The following is a 23,082-nucleotide window of genomic DNA, read 5'->3' on the forward strand; positions in this document are numbered from 1 at the left end:
TGGGGTTTTTGGGAAAATTTGGGGAATTCTGAGAAGAATTTTGGGATTTTTTTGGGGAACTTTTTGGAAAATTACGGAAATTTTTTTGGGGGGATTTGGGAATTCTGGGAAATTTTTAATTTATTTTTAATGGGATTTTCCCAAAATTTTTTTAATTATTTTTTCACAAAAATTTTTCCAAAATTTTTTTTTTTTTAGAAATTTTTTGATAAAATTTTTAAGTGATTTTATTTGGGATTTTTTTTCCGTATTTTATCAAATTTTCGTCAATTTTCCCTTTAATTATTTTCATCATTTCCCCTCTAGGCTGATCCTGGACCACGCCCAAGCCCCCGAGGGGGCGGAGCTTGGCGCCATCTTGGGCCCGGATTGGCCACGCCCACGCGTGGCCCAGGCCTTTGCTCTCTGCTTGGGTGAGCCTTGGCCACGCCCCTTTCATCTTAAGCTCCACCATAAGCTCCCCCCCTCCATCCCTTAAACCCCACCCACTTAAACCCCCCGCCCAAATTTCTCCCTAATTTAGGCCCCACCCACTTTTATTTTGCCTTTAAGCCCCACCCATCCAAGCCCCGCCCATTTCCCATTCCCATTTTAGCCCCGCCCCCTTTCCACCCTTTCCCTTTAAGCCCCACCCCTTTGCCCTTTAGCCACGCCCGCTTTAAAACCACGCCCATTCTTGACCTCTCCCCTCTAAGCCCCACCCACTTTTAACCCATTTCCTTTTAGCCCCACCCACTTCATTCCATTTCCTTTAAGCCCCACCCACCCAAGCCCCACCCATTTCCCCATTCCCCGTTTTAGCTCCACCCCCTTTGCACCCTTCCCCTTCAAGGCCCACCCCTTTGAAGCCACGCCCACTTTTAAACCACGCCTATTCTTGACCTTGCCCCTTTAAGCCCCACCCACTTTAAGCCCCTCCCACTTCAAACCCTGGAATAAATTCCTAATTTAAGCCCCACCCACTTTTAACCCATTTCCTTTAAGCCCCACCCACTTTAAGCCCCACCCACCTTCCCCACCCATTCAAGCCCCACCCATCCAAGCCACGCCCATTTCGCATTCCCATTTTAGCCCCACCCCCTTTCAATCCTTTCCCTTCAATCCCCACCCCTTTAACCTTAAACCACGCCCACTTTCTTTAAACCACGCCCCTTCCATACAACTCCCCTTTATTCCTGTGCACGTTTAGCCCCTTCCCCTTAAGCCCCGCCCACTTTAAGCCACGCCCCCAAATTCCTCCCAATTTTTGCCCCACCCAATTTTAACTTTTTTCCTTTAAGCCCCGCCCACTTTAAGCTCCACCCTCTTAATTCCATCCCATTTAAGCCCCACCCATCCAAGCCACGCCCATTTCCAATTCCCCATTTTAGCTCCACCCCCTTTCAATCCTTTCCCTTTAAGCCCCACCCCTTTAACCTTAAACCACGCCCACTTCCCCTTAAACCACGCCCCCTTTCAAACCCCTCCCCTTTATTCCTGTGCACTTCAAGCCCCTTCCCCTTAAGCCCCGCCCACTTTAAGCCCCGCCCCAAATCCCTCCCAATTTTAGCCCCACCCAATTTTAACTTTTTTCCTTTAAGCCCCGCCCACTTTAAGCTCCACCCTCCTAATTCCATCCCCTTTTGAGCCCCACCCACCCAAGCCACGCCCATTTCCCATTCCCATTTTAGCCCCACCCCCTTTCAATCCTTTCCCTTTAAGCTCCACCCCTTTGACCTTAAGCCACGCCCATTCCCCCTTATACCACGCCCATTTTAACCGCTCCTCTTTAGGCCCCACCCACTTTTAGCAAAGCCCCAAATCTCCTCCTAATTTAAGCCCCACCCACTTTCAACCCATTTCCTTTAAGCCCCGCCCACTTTTACCCCCACCCATTCCATCCTTTCCTATTTAAGCCCCGCCCCTTTACCCCAACCTTCCAAGCCCCGCCCCTTTCCCCATATTTGGCTCAAGCCCCACCCCCACAGAGCTCTGCGCCTCCCATTGGCTGAAGCTGGAGCAGCCCCACCCCTACGGCCCCATCCGGATCCGGCTCCGCCCACGGCGCCAATAAACCACGCCCACTTTACCATATATGGAGTTGCGAGCGGTTTTTGGGGGATTTTGGGAAAATTTGGGATTTTTTTGGAATTTTTTTTCTATTTTTGAATTTTGGGGAATTTTGGGGAAGTTTTGGGTAGGAATTGGGGAATTTTGGGGAAATTTTGGGGGAAATTTTGGGGATTTTGGAGAATTTTATGAAAAATTCGTGAATTTTTCGCTGAAATTTGCAATTTTTCAATAAAAATTTTGGAAAATTTTGGAGTTTTTTTGTTAATTTATTGTAATTTGGAATTCTGGTTGGAAATTTGGGAATTTTGAGCAATTTTATGGAAAATTTTGGGTAAAATTTCTGATTTTTAAATAAAAGTTTTTGGGAAATTTGGCACTTTTTAGGTAATTACGGGAATTTTGAATTTTGGGTGGAAATTTTGGAATTTTTAGGTGAAATTTGCAATTTTTAAATAAAAAATTTTAAGAAATTTTGGAGTTTTTTAGGTATTTATGGGAATTTTGAATTTTGGGTGAAAATTTGGGAGTTTTGGAGAATTTTTTGGAAAAGTTTTGAATTTTTTGGTGAAATTTTCAATTTTTGAATAAAATTTATGGAAAATTTTGGATTTTTTTGGGAATTTATGGGAATTTTGAGGAATTTCATGGGAAATTTTGGAATTTTTTGGTGAAATTTCTGATTTTTAAATAAAAATTTTTGGGAAATTTCTGAGCTTTCTGTGAATTTTAGAGAATTTTGAATTTTGGGTGGAAACTTGGGAATTTTGGAGAATTTTATGAAAAATTTGTGAATTTTTCAGTGAAATTTGCAATTTTTGAATAAAAATTTTTGGGAAATTTTGGAATTTTTTAAGAATTTATGTGAAATTTGAATTTTGGGTGGAAACTTGGGAATTTTAGAGAATTTCATGGAAAATTATTGAAATTTTGGGTAAAATTTGTGATTTTTAAATAAAAATTTTTCAGAAATTTTAGAGTTTTTTAGGAATTTATGGCAATTTTGAATAATTTTATTGAAAATTTTGGAATTTTTTGGTGAAATTTGCAGAATTTTAGGCATTTTGCGGGAAATTTTATTTAAAATTTGGGGATTTGGGAAATATTTTGGGAACTTTTGGGTGAAATTTGGGATTTTTGAGGAGTTTTGGAAAATTTTGTGGAAGTTTTGGGAGATTTTTGGGAAATTTTTGGGAATTTTGTGGAATTTTTGGGTGAATTTTCAAAATTTTGGGCAGAATTTTGGGTTGAATTTTCAGGAGAATTCTCTTGAAATTTTATGCAAATTTCATGCAAATTTGGGGTGGATTTCTTTGACTTTCTACCAAATTTTTAATTTTTTTCCCTTTTTTTTGCAAAATTTCGGCCAAATTTTGGCTGAATTTTGAAAAATTTTGGGAAACCCCGAAGATTTTTGAAGCCCCGCCCCCTTCAAGAACAAACCACGCCCCTTTTTCATCATCCTCCGTTTTTATTGGCCGCCGATGACGTCATCCAACATCCCACACAAAATGGCGGCGTGGGCGGGGTCCAGCGAGGCCACGCCCACCCGGAAGCTCTGAGGGTCGGCCCCGCCCACCTGGCGGAGCAGCGCGAGCAGCGATTGGCTGAGATCTGAGGGGGCGGAGCCAAAGGGGAGAAGGGACCAGGAAGTGACAAAAAGAGAAAAAAAATGAGAAAAAAATGACCAAAAAATCCCCAAAATCCCAAATTTCCCCCCAAAATTCCCCAATTTCCCCCCTAAAATCCCCAAAATCCAACGAAATTTCCACAAAAATCTCAAAAATTCCTCAAAATTCCCCTCAGATTTCCTCAAAAATTCCTCAAAATTCCACCCCAAATTTCCCCAAAAAAATCCTAAAAATCCCTCAAATTTCCCCCTAAAATCCCCAAAATTCCTCAAAATTCTCCCCAAATTTCCCAAAATATCCCCAAAATTCCCCCAAATTTCCTAATTTCCCCAAAAAATCCTCAAAATTCCCCCAAATTTCCCCCAAAAATTCCTCAAAATTCCCCAAAAATACCCAAAATTCCTCCAAATTTCCCCAAAAAATCCCAAAAAATTTCTCAAAATTTCCCCAAAAATCCCCAAAATTCCACCCAAATTTCCCCAAAAATTCCTTAAAATCCCCCAAATTTCCCCCTAAAATCCCAAAAATTCCTCAAAATTTCCCCTCAGATTTCCCCCAAAAATTCCTCAAAATTCCCCAAAATTCCCAAAAAATCCTCAAAATCCCCCAAAAATGCCCCAAAATTCCCCCAAATTTCCCCCTAAAATACCCAAAATTCCTCCAAAAATTCCTCAAAATTTCCCCAAAAATTCCTCAAAATTCCCCTCAAATTTCCACCCAAATTTCCATAAAAATCCCAAAATTCCTCAGAATTTCCCCCCAAATTTTCCAAAAATTCTACAAAATTCCCCCCCAAATTCCCTCCTAAAACCCCCAAAAATTCCTCAAAATTTCCCCAAAAATTCCTCAAAATTCCCCCCAAATTTCTCCCTAAAATCCCCAAAATTCCTCAAAATTCCCCCAAAACCTCCTCAAAATTCCCCCCAAATTTCCCTAAAAATCCCAAAAAATCCTCAAAATTTCCCCAAAATTCCTCAAAATTTGCCAAAAATCCCAAAAATTCCTCAGAATTCCCCCCAAATTTCCCCAAAAATCCCAAAAAATTTCTCAAAATTTCCCCAAAAATTCCTCAAAATTCCCCCCAAATTTCCCCAAAAATCCCAAAAAATTTCTCAGAATTTCCCCAAAATTCCCAAATTTTCTCCCGATATCCCAAATTTCCCCCAATTTCCCAAATTTCCTCCCAAAATTCCCTCAAAATCCCCCAAAATTCGATTTTTTCCAGCAAAACCTCCCCAAAAATTTCCAATTTTCCCTTAAAAATCCCAAATTCCCCCCAAAATCCCCAAAATTCTCAAAATTCCCCCAAAATTCTCAAAATTCCCCCCAAATTTCCTCAAAAATCCCAAAAATTCCTCAAAATTCCCCTCAGATTTCCCCAAAAATTCCTCAAAATCCCCCAAATTTCCCCCAAAAATCCCCAAAAAATCCCAAATTTTCCCAAAACTCCTCAAAATTTCCATAAAAATCCCAAAAATTCCTCAAAATTTCCATAAAAATCCCCAAAATTCTCCTTAAATTTCCTCAAAATCCCCAAATTTCCCCCAAAAATTCCTCAAAATTTCCCCAAAAATCCCAAAAAATTTTTCAGAATTCCCTTAAAAAATCCCCAAAATTCCCTCAAAATTCTCAAAATTCCCCCCAAATTTCCCCCAAAATTCTCAAAATTCCCCCCAAATTTCCCCAAAAATCCTCAAAATTCTCAAAATTCCCCAAAAATTCCTCCAAATTTCCTCAAAAATCCCAAAAATTCCTCAAAATTCCCCTCAGATTTCCCCAAAAATTCCTCAAAATCCCCCAAATTTCCCCCTAAAATCCCCAAAAAACCCCAAATTTCCCCCTAAAATCCCCAAAATTCCTCAAAATTCTCCCCAAATTTCCCAAAATATCCCAAAAATTCCCCCCAAATTTCCTAATTTCCCCAAAAAATCCTCAAAATTCCCCCAAATTTCCCCCAAAAATTCCTCAAAATTCCCCCCAAATTTCCCCAAAAATCCCAAAAAATTTCTCAGAATTTCCCCAAAATTCCCAAATTTTCTCCCGATATCCCAAATTTCCCCCAATTTCCCAAATTTCCTCCCAAAATTCCCTCAAAATCCCCCAAAATTCGATTTTTTCCAGCAAAACCTCCCCAAAAATTTCCAATTTTCCCTTAAAAATCCCAAATTCCCCCCAAAAATCCCCAAAATTCTCAAAATTCCCCCAAAATTCTCAAAATTCCCCCCAAATTTCCTCAAAAATCCCAAAAATTCCCCTCAGATTTCCCCAAAAATTCCTCAAAATCCCCCAAATTTCCCCCTAAAATCCCCAAAAAACCCCAAATTTTCCCCAAATTCCCCTTCAAATTCCTCCAAAATCCCCAATTTTTCCTCAAAAAACTCCCAAAATCCCCAATTTTCCCCCAAAAATTCCCAAATTTCCCCAAAATTTGGGATTTTCTGACCTTTCTGGAGCCGTCCCAGGGCCAGGGCGGGGCCGACCCCGCCCACGAATTCGGGGACGTGGGGGAGGAGCTGGGGGCAAAATTTGGGCTGAAATCCCCAAAATTTGGGAAAATTTGGGACATTTTAGCCCCATTTCCCCTCAATTTTCCCAATTTTTTCCCCCAAATTTTTTCCCAATTTTTTCCCAATTTTTTCCTATTTTTTCCCAATTTTTTCCTCATTTTTTTCCATTTTTCCTGAATTTTTTCCCAATTTTTCCCCATTTTTTTTCCCAATTTTTTCCAAATAGTTTTCCAATTTTTCCTGAATTTTTCCCATTTTTTTTCTCAGATTTTTCTCAAATTTTCCCAATTTTTTCCCAATTTTTCCTGAATTTTCCTAAATTTTCCCCAAATTTTTCCATTTTTTTTTTCCTATTTATTTTCCCAATTTTTTTCCGAATTTTTTTCCAATTTTTCCTGAATTTTCCCCAATTTTTCTCAGATTTTCCCAATTTTCCCCCAATTTTTCCCAATTTTTTTTCCAATTTATCCCCCAAATTTTCCCATTTTTTTCTCCTTTTCTCCCCCAAATTTCCCCAGATTTTTTTGACATTTTGCCCCCAATTTTTCCCCAAATTTCCCCCAATTTTTCCCCCAAATTTTCCCAAATTTTTCCTGTTTTTTTTCCCCCACTTTTCTCCCAATTTTTTCCCCAAATTTCCCCCCATTTTCCCCAATTTTGCCCCAAATTTCCCCCAATTTTCCCCCAAATTTTCCCCAATTTTTTCTCCTTTTTCCCCCCAAATTTCCCCCCAATTTTCCCCATTTTCCCCCCAATTTTTTTTTTATTTTTCCCCCAAATTTTCCCCAATTTTCCCCCAAATTTTCCCCCCAAATTTTCCCCATTTTCCCCATTTTTCCCCCCAATTTTTTTTATTTTTCCCCCCAAATTTCCCCAATTTTCCCCCAAATTTTCCCAATTTTTCCTTTTTTCCCCCCAAATTTTCCCCCAATTTTTCTCCTTTTTTTCCCCCAAATTTTCCCCTTTTTTCCCCCAATTTTTTCCCAATTCTCCCCTTTTTTCCCTCAAATTTCCCCCATTTTTCCCCCAATTTTTCCCCAAATTTCCCCCCATTTTCCCCCCAATTTTCCCAATTTTTCTCCTTTTTTCCCCAAATTTCCCCAGAATTTTTTTTACATTTTTCCCCCAATTTTCCCCAAATTTTCCCCATTTTCCCCCCAATTTTTTTTATTTTTCCCCCCAAATTTCCCCCCAAATTTTCCCCAATTTTCCCCCATTTTCCCCCCAATTTTTCCCCAATTTTCCCCCAATTTTACCCCAAATTTTCCCCAATTTTCCCCCATTTTCCCCCCAATTTTTCCCCAATTTTTCCCCCAAATTTCCCCCAATTTTCCCCCAAATTTCCCCAAATTTTCCCCAATTTTCCCCCCAAATTTTCCCAATTTTTCCCCATTTTCCTCCCATTTTTTCCCCAATTTTACCCCAATTTTCCCCCAAATTTCCCCCAAATTTTCCCCAATTTTACCCCAAATTTCCCCCAATTTCCCCCCAAATTTTCTCCCAATTTTCCCCCAAATTCCCCCCAATTTTCCCCCAATTTTCAGTGGATTTTGGGTGAATTTTGGGTGAATTTTTGGGCTGAATTTGGCCCTTTTTGGCCTCACCCTCTCCGGCCCCATTTCCTGCAGGAATCTCAGCACCGGCTCCTCCTCCTCCAGATCCGCTGAGAGCGGCAGCGCCCCCAGCACCAGGGGCAGCACCTGGGACCGGTACAAACCAGTACAAACCAGTATAAACCAGTATAAACCAGTATGGACCAGTTTGGGGGGGGAAACCCCAAAAAATCCCGAAAAAATTCCCAAAAAATTCGAATTTTTGGGCCCATTTTTCACCATTTTAAAGGCCCCAAATCCCTCCCAGTTCATCCCAATTCCCAGTACGGACCAGTATAAACCAGTATAAACCAGTATAAACCAGTATAAACCAGTATGGACCAGTTTGGGGTGAGAAATGGGGAAAAAACCCCGAAAAAATCCCGAAAAAATTCGAATTTTTGGGCCATTTTTCACCATTTTAAAGGCCCCAAATCCCTCCCAGTTCATCCCAATCCCAGTATGGACCAGTATAAACCAGTATAAACCAGTATAAACCAGTATGGATTGAAAAAACCCAGAGAAATACAGAAAAAATGGTACAAACCAGTATAAACCAGTATATACCAGTATAAACCAGTATGGCCCAATCACCTCCCAGTAAGCCCAAACCCCATCCCAGTCCCTCCCAGTTCCCTCCCAGTATAAACCAGTACGGCCCAGTTCAATCCCAGTAACCTCCAAACCCCTTCCCAGTATAAACCAGTAACCCTGGAACCCCTCCCAGTTTATCCCAGTTTGCTCCCAGTCCCTCCCAGTTCATCCCAGTAACTCCCAGTAACCCCAAACCCCCTTCCCAGTTCATCCCAGTTCATCCCAGTATGACCCAAACCCCTCCCAGTCCCTCCCAGTCCCTCCCAGTTTATCCCAGTTTGCTCCCAGTCCCTCCCAGTTTGCTCCCAGTCCCTCCCAGTTTGCTCCCAGTCCCTCCCAGTCCCTCCCAGTTTGATCCCAGTCCCTCCCAGTCCCTCCCAGTTTGCTCCCAGTCCATCCCAGTTTAATCCCAGTTTGATCCCAGTCCCTCCCAGTCCCTCCCAGTTTGCTCCCAGTCCATCCCAGTTTGATCCCAGTTTATCCCAGTTTGATCCCAGTCCCTCCCAGTCCCTCCCAGTTTGATCCCAGTTTGCTCCCAGTCCCTCCCAGTTTGTTCCCAGTCCTTCCCAGTTCATCCCAGTCCCTCCCAGTTTGATCCCAGTTCCCTCCCAGTCCATCCCAGTTTGCTCCCAGTTTATCCCACTCCCTCCCAGTCCCTCCCAGTTTGCTCCCAGTCCCTCCCAGTCCCTCCCAGTTTGTTCCCAGCCCCTCCCAGTTTGATCCCAGTTCCCTCCCAGTCCCTCCCAGTATAACCCAGTATAACCCAGTTTATCCCAGTCCATCCCAGCCCCTCCCAGTCCCTCCCAGTTTGTTCCCAGTTTATCCCAGTTTATCCCAGCCCCTCCCAGTCCCTCCCAGTTTGCTCCCAGTCCCTCCCAGTTTATCCCAGTTTATCCCAGTCCCTCCCAGTTTAATCCCAGTCCCTCCCAGTCTGATCCCAGTTTGATCCCAGTCCCTCCCAGTTTGCTCCCAGTCCCTCCCAGTCCCTCCCAGTATGGCCCAGTTCCCTCTCAATTCCCTCCCAGTTTAATCCCAGCCCCTCCCAGTCCCTCCCAGTCCCTCCCAGTTTGCTCCCAGTCCCTCCCAGTTTGATCCCAGTTTATCCCAGTCCCTCCCAGTCTGATCCCAGTTTGCTCCCAGTCCCTCCCAGTCCCTCCCAGTTCCTCCCAGTTCATCCCAGTCCCTCCCAGTTTGCTCCCAGTCCCTCCCAGTTTATCCCAGTCCCTCCCAGTTTGCTCCCAGTCCCTCCCAGTATAACCCAGTTTATCCCAGTTTGTTCCCAGTCCATCCCAGTTCGTTCCCAGTCCCTCCCAGTCCCTCCCAGTCCCTCCCAGTCCCTCCCAGTATATCCCAGTTTAACCCTTACCCGTTGCCATGGTAACCCCCTGTGCCTCACCAGCGCCGCCACCGCGTTGTCCCGGACCCGCCCTGGCCCCTCCCCTCCGGCGCGGAGGGCGTGGCCACAAAGCTCCGCCCCCGGCCACGCCCCCCTGAGCGCCAATTAAGGAAAAAAGGGGCGGGGTTTGAAAAGGAGGGGAGGGGTTTGGCCTTATATGGGAATGGGGGCGGGGTTTTGGGGGTTTATGGGGATGGGGTGGGGCTTGAAATGGTGGGCGGAGTTTAAGGGTGGTGGGAGGGGTTTAAAGGCTTTTAAGGGAATGTGGGCGGGGCTGAAGAGTGGTGGGAGGAGTTTAAAGCCTTTCAAGGGAAATTGGGCGGGGTTTTGGGCCTTTTAAGGGAATGTGGGTGGGGTTTAATACTGGTGGGAGGGGTTTAAATACTTTTCAGGGAATGTGGGCGGGGCTTAAGGGGGTGGGAGGGGTTTAGGGCCTTTTAAGGGAATGTGGGTGGGGCTTAAGGGGGTGGGAGGGGTTTAGGACCTTTTAAGGGAATGTGGGTGGGATTTAAGCACGGTGGGAGGGGTTTAAAGCTTTTTAAGGGGATGTGGGCGGGGTTTAACATCAGTGGGAGGGGTTTAAAGCCTTTTAAGGGAATGTGGGCGGGGCTTAAGGGGTGGGAGGAGCTTGAAGCCATCTAAGGTAATGTGGGCGGGTTTTTGACTCTGTAATAGTTTGTGGGCGGGGCTTAAGGGCTCTGATCATGTCTTAACTCCTTTTAAGGAGTTGTGGGTGTGGTCTAAGCAAAATGGGTGGGGTTTAAGGGTGGTGGGAGGGGCCTAAGTCCTTTTATAGAGGTGTGGGCGTGGTTTAAATAAAATGGGTCGAGTTTAATGTCAGTGGGAGGGGCCTAATGGTGTTGGGAGGGACTTAACTCCTTTTATGGTAATGGGGGAGGAGTTTAAGCTGGTGGGCGTGGTTTAAGAGTGGTGGGAGGGGCTTAAGTACATTTATATAAATAGGGGAGGGGTTTAAGGCTGGTGGGAGGGGTTTAAGGCAGGTGGGCGTGGCTTAACCACAAACCCCTCCCCTTCGCTCTGATTGGCGGATACTCATTGTGGGCGTGTCCCACGGCCTCCCCGATCCGACCAATGGCGTAGAAGGAGTTGGCTCTGACCTCATCGTCGGCGTCCCCCACAGCCAATCGGAAGGCGGTGCCCAAATCCGCCAAAAAGGGCGTGGCCTCCTCGCCGAGGGCGTGGCCCAGCTGGCCAATCACGGCCGCCGCCCAGGACCGCGCCCCCGGGTGGGCGGGGTCAGCCAGGGCGGCCAATAGGGAGGGGAGGATGCGGCGGAAGAGGCGGGGCGGGAAGGCCACGCCCCCTCCTGTGCCGGCCACGCCCTCGCGGGCCATGGCCACGCCCACTTCCGGCAGCCAATCGGAGGCGGTCTCGCGGAGCTCGGCGCGCTGGGAGGTCTGGGAGGGGAAACTGGGGGTTACTGGTTTATACTGGGAGGGACTGGGATCAAACTGGGCCATACTGGGATGAACTGGGAGTGGGTTCAGGGTTACTCGAAGGGACTGGGAGGGAACTGGGATCAAACTGGGATGAACTGGGAGGGACGGGAAGAGGATTTTGGGTTACTGGTTTATACTGGGATGAACTGGGATAAGTTGGGATTGGACTGGGAGGGGACTGGGATCAAACTGGGATCAAACTGGGAGGGGATTTGGGGTTACTGGTTTATACTGGGAGGGAGCTGGGATCAAACTGGGCCATACTGGGATGAACTGGGAGCCCCTCCCCCACCTCCTCATCGTCGTCCCCTTGGGATTTCAGGCAGGCGACCTGAAAAGGGGGAGGGGCTTGTGAGGCCACGCCCACCCTCTTTAACCCCACCCTGTTGGTTAAACCCTTTAGGCCACGCCCCCCAAATAAGCCCCTCCCACCCAATTCTAATATAGTCTAAGCCACGCCCACATTGTTCTAAGCCCACCCCACATCCTTAGCCACGCCCCCAAGTCATTAAACCACGCCCACCGCGTTAAACAATCCTTAAGCCACGCCCGGCATCATTCAAGCCCCTCCCATTTCTTAAGCCACACCCCAAAGCCATTAAACCACGCCCATATCTCCATGTTAACCCGCTTAGGCCACGCCCACATAATTTAAACCACGCCCACACTTCATAGAACCCATTTAGGCCACTCCCACATTATATAAGCCACGCCCACACTTCATAGAAACCAATTTAGGCCCCGCCCACATCATTTAAACCATGCCCACATTTCACAGAACACATTTAGGCCACGCCCACTTTATTTAAGCCACGCCCACACTTCATAGAAACCAATTTAGGCCACGCCCACATCATTTAAACCACGCCCACATTTCACAGAACCGATTTAGGCCACGCCCATATTGTTTAAGCCACGCCCACATTTCACAAAACCCATTTAGGTCACGCCCACATTATTTAAGCCACGCCCACATTTCATTGAAACCAATTTAGGCCACGCCCACACAATTTAAACCACACCCACTACTTAAACCACACCCCATTACCAATTTAGCCCCGCCTATTTCTGCTAAGCCACGCCCATATCGCCTAAATTTCACCCCCTTTAGCCCCGCCCACCTCAATTTAAGCCCCGCCCATTCAACCCCATTAATATTCAAGCCCCGCCCCCTTTTACCTCCCCGGTGATGACGTCACATAGGGCTCGTCCAATGGGCTCCAGCCACTCCTTGTGGGCGTGGCCAGGCGGCTGCAGGATCCGCCCGACCCCGCCCACCGCCGCCAAGGCCCCGCCCACTTCCGGGTCCTTCCTGAGCCCGCCCAGGAGGGCCCTGAAAGCCTCATGGTGGGGGGGGGAGGGGCCTGGAAACCAGTATGGACCAGTATAAACCAGTATGGACCAGTACGGACCAGTATGGACCAGTATAAACCAGTATGGACCAATACGGACCAGTATGGACCAGTATAAACCAGTATGGACCAATACGGACCAGTATGGACCAGTATGGACCAGTATGGACCAGTATAAACCAGTATGGACCAGTACAAACCAGTATGGACCCATTTAAAGCCGTTCCAGTCCCTCCCAGTATAAACCAGTAACCCCCAAACCCCATCCCAGTATAAACCAGTAACCCCCAAACCCCCTCCCAGTATAAACCAGTAACCCCAAACCCCTCCCAGTATAAACCAGTAACCCCCAAACCCCTCCCAGTTCATCCCAGTTCCCTCCCAGTTCGATCCCAGTATAAACCAGTGACCCCAAACCCCCTCCCAGTCCAAACCAGTATAAACCAGTATAAACCAGTACAAACCAGTTTGCGCGTCCCTCCCGCAGCAGCAGAGGCTCCCCAGGGCCTCGTAGGCGGCGCCTCTGACCTGGAACTGGGGGAACTGGGAGGGAACTGGGAGTTACTGGTTTGTACTGGTTTGTACTGGTTTGGACTGGTTTGTACTGGGAGGGGCTCACCTGGGTCAGATCCAAGATGGCGGCCAGGGAAGGCTCCAGGTAGGGCAGGAAGGCGGAGCTGGAAACCAGTATGGACCAGTATAAACCAGTATGGACCAGTATAAACCAGTATAAACCAGTATGGACCAGTATGGACCCACCCAGGGGCTTCCCAGTTCATCCCAGTCCCTCCCAGTATAAACCAGTAACCCCAAACCCCCTCCCAGTTCATCCCAGTAACCCCCAAATCCCTTCCCAGTAACTCCCAGTATAAACCAGTAACCCGAAACCAGTAAGAAAAACCCCCAAACCAGTATAAACCAGTACAAACCAGTACAAACCAGTACAAACCAGTACAAACCAGTCCCTTCCATTTCCTCCCAGTATAATCCAGTATATCCCAGTATAACTCAGTCCCTCCCAGTCCAAACCAGTATAAACCAGTATAAACCACTATAAACCAGTATATCCCAGTATAACCCAGTATAAACCAGTCTCTCCCAGTATAAACCAGTCCAAACCAGTATAAACCAGTATAACCACTATATCCCAGTATAACCCAGTCCCTCCCAGTACAAACCAGTATAAACCAGTATAAACCACTATATCCCAGTATACCCCAGTCCCTCCTAGTATAAACCAGTATAAACCAGTATAACCCAGTCCATCCCAGTATATCCCAGTATATCCCAGTCCCTCCCAGTATAACCCAGTATATCCCAGTATATCCCAGTATATCCCAGTATAACCCCGTCCCCTCAGTCCCTCCCAGTATAACCCAGTATAAACCAGTTTGTTCCCAGTATAACCCAGTCCCTCCCAGTCTCTCCCAGTCCCTCCCAGTATATCCCAGTATATCCCAGTTACCCGCAGTTCTCCGCCAGCTCCCCCAGCGCCCCCAGCGCCGCCTCGGCCAATCCGGGGAAAGCTCCGCCCACTTCCGCCCTGCAAAGGGGGCGTGGCATCACCATAAATGGGCATCGCCTCAGACCCCCCCCAAGCCACGCCCACGCCGCGAAAACCACGCCCACTCACTCCTCAGGCTCCGCCCACTCGGCGCTGTCGTCCTCCATAGGCTCCGCCCCCTCCTGGTCGTCATGGAGACCCAGCAGCCAATCAGGAGCGTCCGAGGGGGGCTGGGGGGGGAAACAGGGGCCAATAGGGACCAGTTTGGACCAGTATAAACCAGTATAAACCAGTACAAACCAGTATAAACCAGTTTGGACCACACCCAGTCCCCAAACCAGTACAAACCAGTACAAACCAGTATAAAAAAATCCCCATTTTTCCCAATTTTTCCAAATTTTTCCCAATTTTTCCCATTTTTAACCCTTTAATCCCCTCCCAGTTCATCCCAGTCCCCTCCCAGTCCAAACCAGTAACCCCAGCCCCCAAACCAGTACAAACCAGTACAAACCAGTACAAACCAGTATAAACCAGTACAAACCAGTATGAAAAATCCCAATTTTTTTTCCATAATTTTCCCATTTTTCCCCATTTTTAACCCTTTAATCCCCTCCCAGCCCCTTCCCAGTTCATCCCAGTCTCCTCCCAGTATAAACCAGTAACCCCAGCCCCCAAACCAGTACAAACCAGTACAAACCAGTGTAAACCAGTATGAAAATCCCAATTTTTTCCCAATTTTTTCCCAATTTTTTCCCCAATTTTCCCCATTTTCTCCCATTTTTAACCCTTTAATCCCCTCCCAGCCCCATCCCAGTTCATCCCAGTCCCGTCCCAGTCCAAACCAGTAACCCCAGACCCCAAACCAGTACAAACCAGTACAAACCAGTACAAACCAGTATAAAAAAACCCCAATTTTCCCCAATTTTTTCCCAATTTTTCCCACTTTTAACCCTTTAATCCCCTCCCAACACCCTCAAATCCCCTCCCAGTCCCCTCCCAGTCCAAACCAGTAACCCCAGCCCCCAAACCAGTACAAACCAGTATAAACCAGTACAAACCAGTATGAAAAATCCCCATTTTCCCCAATTTTTCCCAATTTTTTCCCCAATTTTTCCCATTTTTAACCCTTTAATCCCCTCCCAGTCCCCTCCCAGTTCATCCCAGTAACCCCAGCCCCCAAACCAGTATAAACCAGTACAAACCAGTACAAACCAGTCCAAACCAGTATGAAAAATCCCAATTTTTTCCCAATTTTTTCCCAATTTTTCCCATTTTTAACCCTTTAATCCCCTCCCATCTCCATCCCAGTTCATCCCAGTCTCCTCCCAGTCCAAACCAGTAACCCCAGAGCCCAAACCAGTACAAACCAGTACAAACCAGTATAAAAAATCCCCATTTTTCCCATTTTTCCCCATTTTTAACCCCTTAATCCCCTCCCATCTCCCTCCCAGTTCACCCCAGTCCCCTCCCAGTCCAAACCAGTAACCCCAGCCCCCAAACCAGTATAAACCAGTATAAACCAGTACAAACCAGTATAAACCAGTATGAAAAATCCCAATTTTTTCCCAATTTTCCCCATTTTTAACCCTTTAATCCCCTCCCAACACCCTCAAATCCCCTCCCAGTCCCTTCCCAGTCCAAACCAGTAACCCCAGAGCCCAAACCAGTACAAACCAGTATAAACCAGTATAAACCAGTAAGGACTCACCGGCGGGGGCCGCAGCGCCCCCTGCAGGACGCGCAGGAGCCGCGGCAGCAGCGGCGCCGTCCCCTCCCCCAACAGCTCCGAGACGGCCGCCAGCAGCGCCAAACTGGGAGGGACTGGGTTATACTGGGAGGGACTGGGAGCAAACTGGGAGGGACTGGGTTATACTGGGAGGGACTGGGAGCAAACTGGGAGGGACTGGGATAAACTGGGAGGGACTGGGAGCAAACTGGGAGGGACTGGGTTATACTGGGAGGGACTGGGAGCAAACTGGGAGGGACTGGGAGGGACTGGGTTATACTGGGAGGGACTGGGAACAAACTGGGAGGGACTGGGTTATACTGGGAGGGACTGGGAGCAAACTGGAATGGACTGGGAGTGGATTTTGGGGTTACTGGGATGAACTGGGACGAACTGGGAGGGACTGGGAGGGACTGGGAGGGGATTTGGGGTTACTGGGAGTTACTGGGAGTTACTGGGATGAACTGGGAGAGGGTTCAGGGTTACTGGGATGGACTGGGATGAACTGGGAGGGACTGGGAACAAACTGGGAGGGACTGGGATTAAACTGGGAGGGACTGGGAACAGACTGGGAGGGACTGGGAGGGACTGGGTTATACTGGAATCAAACTGGGAGGGACTGGGAGGGACTGGGTTATACTGGGATCAAACTGGGATATACTGGGAGGGACTGGGAGGGACTGGGAACAGACTGGGAGGGAACTGGGTTATACTGGGAGGGACTGGGAATGGGGCTGGGGGGACTGGGAGCAAACTGGGAGGGACTGGGTTATACTGGGAGGGACTGGGATGAACTGGGAGGGACTGGGAGTGGGTTCGGGGTTACTGGAATGAACTGGGAGGAACTGGGAGGGGACTGGGCCATACTGGGAGGGACTGGGATTAAACTGGGAGGGACTGGGAGGGACTGGGAGCAAACTGGGAGGGACTGGGAGGGACTGGGATGAACTGGGAAGGGGTTTGGGGTTACTGGGATGAACTGGGCCATACTGGGATGAACTGGGAGTGGATTTTGGGGTTACTGGGATGAACTGGGAAGGGACTGGAAGGGAACTGGGTTATACTGGGAGCTACTGGGAGTGGACTTGGGGTTACTGGGAGGGACTGGGATGAACTGGGATGGACTGGGCCATACTGGGATGAACTGGGAGAGGTTCGGGGTTACTGGGATGGACTGGGAGGGAACTGGGCCATACTGGGAGGGACTGGGATCAAACTGGGAGGGAACTGGGTTATACTGGGATGAACTGGGAGGAACTGGGAGGGGACTGGGAGGAACTGGGCCATACTGGGAGGGACTGGGAGGAACTGGAAGGGACCTGGGTTATACTGGGATGAACTGGGCCATACTGGGATGAACTGGGAGGGAACTGGGATGAACTGGGAAGGGGGTTCAGGCCATACTGGGATGAACTGGAAAGGGACTGGAAAGGAACTGGGTTATACTGGGAGGGACTGGGAGCTACTGGGAATTACTGGGAGGGGGATCTTGGGTTACTGGGATGAACTGGGAGGGGTTTGGGCCATACTGGGATGAACTGGGAGGGGATTTTGGGGTTACTGGGATGAACTGGGATGAACTGGGAGGGACTGGGCCATACTGGGAGGAACTGGGAGGGAACTGGGCCATACTGGGAGGGACTGGGAGTTACTGGGAATTACTGGGAAGGGGATCTTGGGTTACTGGGATGAACTGGGAGTGGACTGGGATGAACTGGGAAGGGTTTGGGCCATACTGGGATGAACTGGGAGGGGACTGGGCCATACTGGGAGGGAACTGGGCCATACTGGGAGTTACTGGGATGAACTGGGACGAACTGGGAGCAACCAAACCCCCCCAAAATGGGCGTGGCCAAGCGCGTGTGGGCGTGGCTTGGATGAGATTGACAGGGCCAACCGCGTGTGGGCGTGGCTTGGATGAGATTGACAGGGCCAAGCGCGTGTGGGCGTGGCTTGGGTGAGATTAACAGGGCCAACCGCGTGTGGGCGTGGCTTGGATGAGATGGACAGGGCCCAATGTGTGTGGGCGTGGCTTGGATGAGATTGACAGGGCCAACCGCGTGTGGGCGTGGCTTGGATGAGATTGACAGCGCCCAATGCGTGTGGGCGTGGCTTGGATGAGATTGACAGGGCCAACCGCGTGTGGGCGTGGCTTTGGTCCGGTGGGCGTGGCTTAAGGGGGAAGGGGCGGGGCCAATGGCGAGAATTTCCCTTTTTTCCTCTTTATTTTTGGCCATTTTGGGGCTTTTTTCCTGCGAATTTTTGGGGCAACTTTTGGGAATTTTCCAACTTTGTGGAATTTTGGGAATTTCACCAAATCCCCACGAATTTTTCATGGAATTTTTGGGCCTTTTTCCCTCATGTTTTAGGTCGTTTTTTCCCCTCATTTTCACAATTTTTCCCATTTTTCCCCTCGTTTTTTGGCGATTTTTTCCCGGATTTTTGGGCAGGAATTTCTGGGAATTTCGGGAATTTCGGGAATTTCGGGAATTTGGGGATTTTGGGGAATTTTTAGGGGATTTTTGGGGGATTTTGGGGGCACTCACGTCACCCTGGTGGCCTCGGTGTCACCGTCCTCGGCCAACGCCAGCCCCAGCTCCAGCGCCTCCAGCAGCCCCTCCCCCACGTGGGCGGGGCCCAGCGCCGCCAGAACCTCTGGGAAAACCAGTACGGACCAGTATAAACCAGTATGGACCAGTATGGACCAGTATAAACCAGTATGGACCAGTATGGGTGGAAAAAACAGGAAAAAAATAGGAAAAACCAGTAAAAACCAGTATAAACCAGTATAAACCAGTAAAGGTCAAGTGGTAGAGACCATTAGAAACCAGTATAAACCAGTATGGACCAGTATGGACCGGTATGGGTGGAAAAAACAGGAAAAAAATGGGAAAAACCAGTATAAACCAGTATAAACCAGTAAAAACCAGTAAAAACCAGTATAAACCAGTAAAGGTCAAGTGGTAGAGACCATTATAAACCAGTATAGACCAGTATGAACCAGTATGGACCAGTATGGGTGGAAAAACAAGGAAAAAATAGGAAAAACCAGTAAAAACCAGTATAAACCAGTATAAACCAGTAAAAACCAGTAAAAACCAGTATAAAAATCCCCATTTTTAACCCTTTCACTCCCTCCCAGTAACCCCAAATCCCCTCCCAGTACAAACCAGTAAGGCCCAGTCCCTCCCAGTCCCTCCCAGTTCGATCCCAGTACAAACCAGTAACCCCTCAACCCCCTCCCAGTACAAACCAGTACAAACCAGTAACCCCCAATCCCCATTTCCCCCCATTTCCTCCCTCCCAGTCCCTCCCAGTCCCTCCCAGTTTGATCCCAGTCCCTCCCAGTTTGATCCCAGTCCCTCCCAGTTTATCCCAGTCCCTCCCAGTTTGATCCCAGTCCCTCCCAGTTTATCCCAGTCCCTCCCAGTTTGATCCCAGTTTGTTCCCAGTCCCTCCCAGTATAACCCAGTACAAACCAGTAACCCCAAATCCCCATTTTTCCCCAATTTTTCCCCCATTTTTCGCCCATTTCCCCCCTCCCAGTCCCTCCCAGTTTGTTCCCAGTCCCTCCCATTCCCTCCCAGTATAACCCAGTCCAAACCAGTCCCTCCCAGTTTGCTCCCAGTCCCTCCCAGTTTGATCCCAATCCCTCCCAGTCCCTCCCAGTCTGTTCCCAGTCCCTCCCAGTTTGATCCCAGTCCCTCCCAGTATAACCCAGTATAACCCAGTCCCTCCCAGTTTGTTCCCAGTTTGTTCCCAGTCCCTCCCAGTTTGTTCCCAGTCCCTCCCAGTATAACCCAGTCCCTCCCAGTTTGCTCCCAGTCCCTCCCAGTTTGATCCCAGTCCCTCCCAGTTTGATCCCAGTCCCTCCCATTCCCTCCCAGTATAACCCAGTACAAACCAGTCCAAACCAGTCCCTCCCAGTTTGCTCCCAGTCCCTCCCAGTCCCTCCCAGTCCCTCCCAGTTTGCTCCCAGTCCCTCCCAGTCTGTTCCCAGTCCCTCCCAGTACAAACCAGTACAAACCAGTCCCTCCCAGTCTCTCCCAGTCTGTTCCCAGTCCCTCCCAGTACAAACCAGTTCAAACCAGTCCCCCCCAGTCTCACCCAGTGCCTGCAGCTGCTCCTCCCCCCCCCGGGCCAGGGCGGTGACGGCGCCGATGAGGGGGGAGGGGAGGGGGAGGGGCCCAGGGCCCGAGGCTGCGAAAATGGGGGAAAAAATCCAAATTTTGGGTAAATTAAAAATGGAAATTTTGGGGGTTTTTAAAGGGGAAAATTGGGGATTTTTGGGGGTTTTTTTTTGGGGAATTTTTTGGGGATTTTTTCAAATTTTTTTGGAATTTTTTGGAATTTTTTGGTGAATTTTTGGGGATTTTTTTTGAATTTTTTTTGAATTTTTTCAGAATTTTCTTGGATTTTTTTTTATTTTTTTCAACTTTCTGGAGATTTTTTAAAATTTTTTTTGGTGAATTTTTGGGGATTTTTTTGAAATTTTTTGGGGTTTTTTTCGGAATTTTTTTGGGATTTTTTTTAAATTTTTTTTGGAATTTTTTGGGCATTTTTCGGGATTTTTTTAAAAATTTTTTGTGAATTTTTGGGGATTTTTTGGAGTTTTTTTCACATTTTTTTGGGATTTTTGATGGGGTTTTTTTGATTTTTTGGGGGATTTTTTGGGATTTTTAAAAAATTTTTTGGTAAATTTTGGGGAATTTTTTGTTAAATTTTTTCACATTTTTGGGGGATTTTTTTTCGGAATTTTTTCGGAATTTTTGGGGATTTTTTTAAAATTTTTTGGTGAATTTTTGAGGATTTTATTGCAATTTTTGGATTTTTTTTAAAGAATTTTTGGGGATTTTTTTTTTATTTTTTTCGAATTTTTCGGGATTTTTTTTTTGAAATTTTTGGTGAATTTTTGGGATTTTTTTGATTTTTTTTGAAATTTCTTTGGAATTTTTTTGGAATTTTTGCGGATTTTTTCAAATTTTTGGGGGATTTTTTGGAATTTTTAAAATTTTTTTTTTGTGATTTTTTGGGGATTTTTTTCAGATTTTTTTGGAAAGTTTTTTTCTTTTTTGGGGAATTTTTCGGGATTTTTTTTTAAATTTTTGGTGAATTTTTGAGGATTTTTTGAAATTTTTTTGGTGAATTTTTGGGGATTTTTTTCGGAATTTTTTGGGGATTTTTTTGATTTTTTAAATGGATTTTTTTTGGAATTTTTTTTTTTTGATTTTTAAAAAAAATTTTGGTGAATTTTTTTATTTTTTAGAATTTTTGGGGATTTTTTTGGAATTTTTTGTGAATTTTTTTGATTTTTTTTGAAATTTTTTTGGAATTTTTTTCACATTTTGGGGGATTTTTTTGGAATTTTTCTTTATTTTTTTGGATTTTTTGGGAATTTTTTGGGATTTTTTTTGGAATTTTTTTGGAATTTTTTGGGATTTTTTTCAGAATTTTTTGGGATTTTCTTCTTATTGTTTTGGTAATTTTTTTGGAATTTAAAAAAAAATTTGGTGAATTTTTGGGGATTTTTTTCAGAATTTTTTGGGATTTTTAAAAAATTTTTTGGTGAATTTTTGGGATTTTTTTTAAATTTTTTTGGAATTTTTTTCACTTTTTATTTTATTTTTTTGATTTTTTTTTTTTTTTTTTGATTTTTTAAAATTTATTTTTGGGGATTTTTAGGGGATTTTTTTGGAATTTCTTTTGAATTTTTTCGGGATTTTTTGGGATTTTTTGAATTTTTTTTCTGAATTTTTTTGATTTTTTTTGAAATTTTTTGGGGATTTTTTCGGAATTTTGGGGGATTTTTTCAAATTTTTTTTGGGATTTTTTGAAATTTTTTTTAATTTTTTGGTGAATTTTTGAGGATTTTTTTTGAATTTTTTTCGAATTTTTTCAGAATTTTCTTGGAATTTTTTTTTTATTTTTTTCGAATTTTTCGGGATTTTTTTTGAAAGTTTTTGGTGAATTTTTGGGGATTTTTTTTGGAATTTTTTTGATTTTTTTTTTAATTTTTTTCAATTTTTTTTGGAATTTTTTTGGAATTTTTGAGGATTTTTTCAAATTTTTGGGGGATTTTTTGGAATTCTTAAAAATTTTTTTTGGTGAATTTTTGGGGATTTTTTTGGAATTTTTTATTTTTCTGGGGAATTTTCCGTGATTTTTTTTGAATTTTTTTGGTGAATTTTTGGGGATTTTTTTGGAATTTTTTTGTGAATTTTTAAAGATTTTTTCAAGTTTTTTGGGGATTTTTTTGAATTTTAAATTTTTTTGTGTGATTTTTTGGGGATTTTTTTATGATTTTTTTGGAATTTTTTTTTATTTTTTGGGGAATTTTTTGGGATTTTTTTTTTGAAATTTTTGGTGAATTTTTGGGGATTTTTTTGAAATTTTTTTGTTAATTTTTTTGATTTTTTTTGAAATTTCTTTGGAATTTTTTTGGAATTTTTGGGGATTTTTTCAAATTTTTTGGGGATTTTTTGGAATTTTTAATTATTTTTTTTTGTGATTTTTTGGGGATTTTTTTCAGATTTTTTTGGAAAGTTTTTTTCTTTTTTGGGGAATTTTTCGGGATTTTTTTTTTTAATTTTTGGTGAATTTTGGGGGATTTTTTTCAAATTTTTGGGGGATTTTTTTGAAATTTTTTTGGAATTTTTTTGGGATTTTTTTGGAATTTTTGGGGATTTTTTCAAATTTTTTGGGGATTTTTTGGAATTTTAAAATTTTTTTTTTGTGATTTTTTGGGGATTTTTTTATGATTTTTTTGGAAATTTTTTTTATTTTTTGGGGAATTTTTCGGGATTTTTTTTGAAAGTTTTTGGTGAATTTTTGAGGATTTTTTGAAATTTTTTTGGTGAATTTTTGGGGATTTTTTTCGGAATTTTTTGGGGATTTTTTTGATTTTTTTAATGGATTTTTTTGGGAATTTTTTTTTTGATTTTTAAAAAAAATTTTGGTGAATTTTTTTATTTTTTTAGAATTTTTGGGGATTTTTTTGGAATTTTTTGTGAATTTTTTTGATTTTTTTGAAATTTTTTTGGAATTTTTTTCACATTTTGGGGGGATTTTTTTGGAATTTTTCTTTATTTTTTTGGATTTTTTGGAATTTTTGGGGATTTTTTTTGGAATTTTTTGGAATTTTTGGGATTTTTTTCGGAATTTTTTGGGATTTTCTTCTTATTGTTTTGGGAATTTTTTTGGAATTTAAAAAAAAATTTGGTGAATTTTTGGGGTTTTTTTTCAGAATTTTTTGGGATTTTTTAAAAATTTTT

The 23,082-nt window shown here is 44.8% G+C and overlaps 2 protein-coding genes across 3 annotated transcripts in view; both read right to left on the minus strand.

The window, feature by feature from the left end:
- Positions 1 to 3,500: 3,500 nt before the first annotated feature.
- Positions 3,501 to 23,082, minus strand: part of IPO4 (importin 4) — a 51,141-nt gene continuing 31,559 nt past the window's right edge. Inside the window, exons 15-28 of the mRNA XM_071420550.1 lie at positions 19,919 to 20,011; positions 18,358 to 18,466; positions 15,794 to 15,896; positions 14,215 to 14,315; positions 14,047 to 14,124; positions 13,201 to 13,258; positions 13,046 to 13,124; positions 12,409 to 12,593; positions 11,522 to 11,560; positions 10,823 to 11,187; positions 9,740 to 9,863; positions 7,792 to 7,887; positions 6,124 to 6,193; positions 3,501 to 3,663 (exon numbers count right to left, since the gene is read on the minus strand). Of these exons, the coding sequence (XP_071276651.1) occupies positions 3,521 to 3,663; positions 6,124 to 6,193; positions 7,792 to 7,887; positions 9,740 to 9,863; positions 10,823 to 11,187; positions 11,522 to 11,560; positions 12,409 to 12,593; positions 13,046 to 13,124; positions 13,201 to 13,258; positions 14,047 to 14,124; positions 14,215 to 14,315; positions 15,794 to 15,896; positions 18,358 to 18,466; positions 19,919 to 20,011 (1,643 nt within the window). The 3' untranslated portion in view covers positions 3,501 to 3,520. The remainder of the gene's footprint in view (positions 3,664 to 6,123; positions 6,194 to 7,791; positions 7,888 to 9,739; positions 9,864 to 10,822; positions 11,188 to 11,521; positions 11,561 to 12,408; positions 12,594 to 13,045; positions 13,125 to 13,200; positions 13,259 to 14,046; positions 14,125 to 14,214; positions 14,316 to 15,793; positions 15,897 to 18,357; positions 18,467 to 19,918; positions 20,012 to 23,082) is intronic.
- Positions 16,487 to 18,352, minus strand: LOC139586883 (uncharacterized). Of its 2 annotated transcripts, XM_071420552.1 has the most exons (4): positions 17,506 to 18,352; positions 17,278 to 17,339; positions 16,987 to 17,027; positions 16,487 to 16,853 (listed from the first exon to the last, which is right to left on the minus strand). In XM_071420552.1, the coding sequence occupies exons 1-4, from the start codon at positions 18,214 to 18,216 to the stop codon at positions 16,519 to 16,521; spliced, it is 1,149 nt and encodes a 382-aa protein (XP_071276653.1). In that variant the 5' UTR covers positions 18,217 to 18,352; the 3' UTR covers positions 16,487 to 16,518. The 2 variants fall into 2 exon arrangements, with proteins under 2 accessions (XP_071276653.1, XP_071276652.1); XM_071420551.1 differs by lacking the exon at positions 17,278 to 17,339 and having other exon boundaries at positions 16,886 to 17,027; positions 17,527 to 18,352.

This window comes from Agelaius tricolor, unplaced genomic scaffold (assembly GCF_023055355.1).
Source record: "Agelaius tricolor isolate 1412-34295 unplaced genomic scaffold, bAgeTri1.0.p SCAF_149, whole genome shotgun sequence".
NCBI classification, from domain to species: Eukaryota; Metazoa; Chordata; class Aves; order Passeriformes; family Icteridae; genus Agelaius; species Agelaius tricolor.

Bases quoted from the DNA above. Each gene is read 5' to 3' on its own strand.
- LOC139586883 (XM_071420551.1), bottom strand. From the start codon at position 18,216: ATGGGAAAAATTGTGAAAATGAGGGGAAAAAACGACCTAAAACATGAG. The intron at 17,028-17,526 runs GTTCATCCCAGT...GTTCCCTCCCAG, and splicing joins TATGGCCCAAACCCTTCCCA to TTTGATCCCAGTCCCTCCCA. The intron at 16,854-16,885 runs GTAGCTCCCAGT...GTTCCCTTCCAG, and splicing joins TAACCCCAAGTCCACTCCCA to TCCCTTCCCAGTTCATCCCA.